Raw genomic sequence first — 4,720 nt, 5'->3', positions numbered from 1 at the left:
CCAAGATCTTTTTGGGAGGAGCTCACTAATATGATTAGAGATGGACTTTTGTTGGATCAAAGCTTGGGTTTAAAAGAGTTAGTTTTACTTTCCGAGTGTCAATCAATTACAAATGCCATTAATGGTGGAATAGTTTCCTTAGATTGGCTTCCAGGATTGTGGTTGAAGATGTTCTTTCTTTAGTTCCTTGTTTGCTGTTGTTGTTTTACCTATTCCTAACTCTTCTAACAAAGGAACCCATTTTTTTTAGTAGAAAAAAGCTCTTTATTTGGGTGTTTTGTGAGTTTGGTGGATTACTCCACCATTTCTTGTACATTTTGTCCTTGCTTGGAGGATTTCCTCCTACACTTTCGCTCAACAAACTCTTTTTCATAAATTTTTCTTGATGTCGTCCCTAAAAAGGAAGAAAAAATCCTCCCCATTGGTGCAACTACAAGAATAGACACTGAGTGTAGAAAGACCACGCAAGATACTTTTGGCTGCTAACCCTTACATTGACGGTGCTGATGTGTATCTGCACCAGTGGGTAGCATTTCCTTGCCCAAAATATATGATATATATATTTTTTTTAACCGTAGATGTCCATAGGTTGGAAGATGCACCATCCGTGGTTTCTCTCAATGACAGGAAAAATTACCCAAGGAAACAAATCAATTTAAAAAATTAAAGAATGATCTTGGAATATTAACATCAACTTGGAAGAGAAAGTACGAAGTTCGATCTTTAATGGAGCTTGAGACGTCTACATTCTCTTGGGCGATGACCAATAGGGTAGCGCTTACGATCGTCGCAGTAGTTGTAGATCATGGAAGTCTTCTGAGCCCATCTGAGATATCTTCGACCTCTTGGGCCTAGCTGTTGGGATTGCCATGGCGACTTTGAACCACAAGGAGGAACCCCTCTAGAAGACGCCACGCAGGGGTTTCTATAGAAAGCATTGAATGGTGCTTTGGTCCAATCAGTCTTAACAAGGCCTCCTCTTGTTGCCCAGCCCTCGGCATCCCAGAGAGTAGAATAGAGCCTCATGGGTTTATTATGAGGGTATGGAATTCCTTCAGATAGTCTATTCTTGAATTCTCTGATTGGAATGTTGTCCACCACGAAGCTACCAAAAAAAAATAATAATAAATTAATAAAAAATAAAAAATAAAAAATAATTCAGGTAATTAGATAAGATTAATTATGATTGAGTTTGAGAAAAGAATTTGAAAATTAATGTGTCTTCAATTCCTTACATGATATTTAGGGGATTCCAGAGGATGGAGTAAGTGTGGAAGTCCTTGGTTGGGTCGAACCACAGTTTGAACTCCTGCTCTCTTAATCCTATGCCTTGGCAAAATACATTGGTATGGAGAGTATATGGTTCTCCACTCAAGTTGCCTAAGAACTCAAAATCAAGCTCATCATGATTAATGTCTCCCTGAGACTTTAGCTGCAACAAAGTGAAAATTAATTAGACGAATTATGATCCATTAATGGAAATTACCTAGCTAGCTACCTAAGTTTCATTTAGTATGAGCCCGCGGAACTAGTCCGGTCAAAGGCTTGGATATCCGTCATTAGTAAAAAAAAAAAAAATCTAGATTTCGTTCATTCATTCCTACTTGGATTTGAATCATAGTGTATGAGTTAAGAACTTACATAGAAAGTGGTTACAGTGCCGGCGGAGTTTCCAGGGACGAGTTTGATCTGCATATCAAACCTTCCATATATATATTCGTTCTTAGATTGGAACCCAGAACCAGAGGACTTATCAAGGGAAAGCTGTATCATCTCCCCATTGTTGAGCATTTTTCCATTGCCATTGCCCCATGCGATTTCGAAATCTTGATTAAAATTAATAGCAGAAGCAGCCATTAAAGAGCTTGCTAATACTAGACCAAGCAGCATTGTCATTGTAACTCCAAACGGAGAACAGGGAAAATGCATGCTTGTATCTAGAATGCGGTATACCAAGGGGAAGAATGACAAGCCAACCAAGACAAGACTTGTGATTTAGGAAATAGGAGGTTGGGAGTTTATATAGAAATTGATGCTTAGAAGAGGAGAAAGGGAACGAAAAATATGGGATGACTGGTAAAGGGTGGCATTTATGAGACTGAGGGACTCTCTCCTGATTGTGCTGTTGCATGGCTGGATGGAATGCCTTGGGGGTTGGAAGCCTTTCCTTTTGGATATGTTTAAAATTAGGGTAAGTCATTCTTTGTCCCGGAGCATTGATATGCCAATGTTTCTGTGTCCATTTGTCTTCTCCCCAAATGGGAGGTAAATTTTTTTTTTCATATTTACGTAGGCCACACTCTTGAACATAGTTTTTTTTTTCCCTTAAAATTATCTTGTGTAACCAACAACGGTTAACCAATTGCTATATTGCTGTGTGGATAGAGAGAGTTAACAGAGATTTTAATTTCTTAGGTGTCAATAGATTTGTAGTTTTATCCTTAAAAGTTAATTAATATATACAGGAATAAAAATGAATTGAAGAGAACAAAGATAGGATTTTCTTAATTTTCCTCCTTTTTCCCGGGGAGCCCCACACTTATCAGGGGAGATAGGTTGGTTATAGAATTACCCGCTGAGAATTGAGACCTCCTGTTGCCAAATGGAATGTTATATCTTCGTTGTACAATGGCTATTTGACAACTAGAATATTTATCCAAGTGATTTTAATTTTTTTCTTTTTTTCAGGAGACGGTTTGCTATCTATTTGTATGGTTCCTATTCTAACGCACAGGCATGTGAATGTTGAACATGAATGGAACATTTGTCGAACAAGAGAAATTAAATGATCAAACAGATTTGTTGTCTACCGTACTATCAACCTGAACATTAGGACAAGTGTTAAGCCCACATTGTCATGAAAACTAACTTTCTCTGTTAAAATATATATATATATATATAAGAAATGCAAAAAAAATCATAAATAAAAAAATAAATCCTAAAAAAATGCAAAAAAGCATAAAAATGAAAAAAAAATTTAAAAAGCATAGAAAATGCAACAAAGTTTAAAAAATCTTGAAAAGTTAAAAAAAAAAAAAAAAGTCTGGTTATACCATTGACCTGAAGATTAGGAAAAGGTTAAATCTATATTGTCAAGGGAATTAACCTTTCTTGTGCATCATATAAATATGCATCCTCAGTTTTGTGACATAAATCTTTTGGTTGTGTAAGGCACAATTTCACGTGCAAACGATTCCCTGTTACCCGCATGGGCTTGTATTGATGATCGATTGATCCAAGTCAATCTCATTCCGTCCTTGCTTCCTCGGTGCACCAGAATCTCCCTTTTGTCACTAACCTCCAGCACCTAGAGACTGTTCGAGTGTCCGATAAGCATGGAGCCAACTAGTGCTAACCAGCCTAATGCATAAATGAATCAACGTATTGACCTATTGCAAGCAAATATGCTAAAGTCAAGGCAAGCATTGGCCCAACTCCTAGAATGGGCTAGTCCCACCACTTCGAGGGTAGCATCTAATGTATCATAAGGTGTGCCAAGGTTCGTGGTTAATGACAATGTGGAAGTGAAGAAGTCATTACCAATATTTCAGTTGAATCCCGAGACTGAAAGTGTAGACACCAAATTTTGTCCCCCCCCTCGGCAATGATGAATTACAGGTAATGAGGAGATATATTCTCTCTTTCGGAAAGAAGTCAAATTTTCGGCACAAGTCCAGATTATCCTAGAATTTGGGATAGGTCAAATCCGATGCTGTTTAATGATGCGGGGAAGGTGACTGGAAGTGGTCGATGCCTTTTGTCAGAATACGAAAATCGAGCCTAATATGTGCTCGATTCCCATATCATTAGAATGTACTTGGGAATACGGTCCTATTGGTATCTTGCACGGAAAAAAAGGATACCCAGGTGTGCCGTATTATTTACTTGAACTTTGAACCGGTTAAACTAAAATCAGACCAAATCAAATCAAATCAGACCAAACCAAACCCTAACCCAAACCAAACCCTAAACCAAACCCCAACCATAACTTGCTGCCTTTCCTCAGGTGATAAAATTTCCATCGCAACCATGTAAGGCTACTACTTTAGGTGATAAAATTTTCACCACAACCATGTAGGGCTATTGCCTCCCAACCTATGGGGTAGCTGCCCAGTCTATGGGCATACTTGGAGGCATATCGGGGTGCCACGGCCTTTTTTGGAGGCATATCACAGTGCCACGGGGGGAGGGACCTTACACGGATGAGTGTAAGTCCTTACACATCCGTGTAAGGCTTACACGGATCTGTGTAAGACCTTACACATCTGTGTAAGGGCCTTACACCCTTTTATACAGCCTTCTATACCCCTTACACGTCCCTAAACTCCCTGTATACGCTCTTACGTGGCATTTTTACATGGATGCCTCATTTTTTCTATAAATAGTGACCTTGGGTCACCGAGAAGAAGGTGGCAAAAAAAGCAAAAACGCCTGAAGAAGAAACCTTGTTTCAAAGATAAAAAATCTGCAGAACAGTCTTGAGAAAAAAACCCTGTTCCAGAGACCCTACAGAGAGAGAGAGAGAGAGAGAGAGAGAGAGAGAGAGAGAGAGAGAGAGAGAGAGAGAGAGAGAGAAGGGACCAGAGTCTGTAGAAATTGTGAATTGTGAGCTGAGCCTACTAAAGTTGAAGTTGACGAAGTCCTGCCCTATTTTCGGAAGTCCACGTCTTCCATATCAGGTAAGTACGAAACTTCTATTTAAGTTTTATTGCATTTGATT

At 38.9% G+C, this 4,720-nt stretch overlaps 1 protein-coding gene across 1 annotated transcript; it reads right to left on the bottom strand.

The window, feature by feature from the left end:
• Positions 1–240: 240 nt before the first annotated feature.
• On the bottom strand, positions 241–1,989 carry LOC122088027 (xyloglucan endotransglucosylase/hydrolase protein 24-like). The gene is made up of 3 exons (XM_042657166.1): positions 1,642–1,989; positions 1,236–1,432; positions 241–1,105 (listed from the first exon to the last, which is right to left on the bottom strand). The coding sequence occupies exons 1-3, from the start codon at positions 1,927–1,929 to the stop codon at positions 724–726; spliced, it is 867 nt and encodes a 288-aa protein (XP_042513100.1). The 5' UTR covers positions 1,930–1,989; the 3' UTR covers positions 241–723.
• Between the last annotated feature and the right edge of the window lie 2,731 nt (positions 1,990–4,720).

This window comes from Macadamia integrifolia, chromosome 9 (assembly GCF_013358625.1).
Source record: "Macadamia integrifolia cultivar HAES 741 chromosome 9, SCU_Mint_v3, whole genome shotgun sequence".
In the NCBI taxonomy this organism is placed as follows: domain Eukaryota; kingdom Viridiplantae; phylum Streptophyta; class Magnoliopsida; order Proteales; family Proteaceae; genus Macadamia; species Macadamia integrifolia.
The sequence above is the reverse complement of the archived record's forward strand: the minus strand, read 5'-3'. Positions and strand labels throughout refer to the sequence as shown.

Excerpts from the sequence above, each read along its gene's own strand:
- LOC122088027 (XM_042657166.1), bottom strand. The coding sequence starts at position 1,929 with ATGCATTTTCCCTGTTCTCCGTTTGGAGTTACAATGACAATGCTGCTT. Across the intron at positions 1,433-1,641 it reads GCACTGTAACCACTTTCTAT|CTAAAGTCTCAGGGAGACAT; the intron begins GTAAGTTCTTAA and ends ACTTTGTTGCAG. Across the intron at positions 1,106-1,235 it reads TGGAATCCCCTAAATATCAT|CTTCGTGGTGGACAACATTC; the intron begins GTAAGGAATTGA and ends TTTTTTTGGTAG.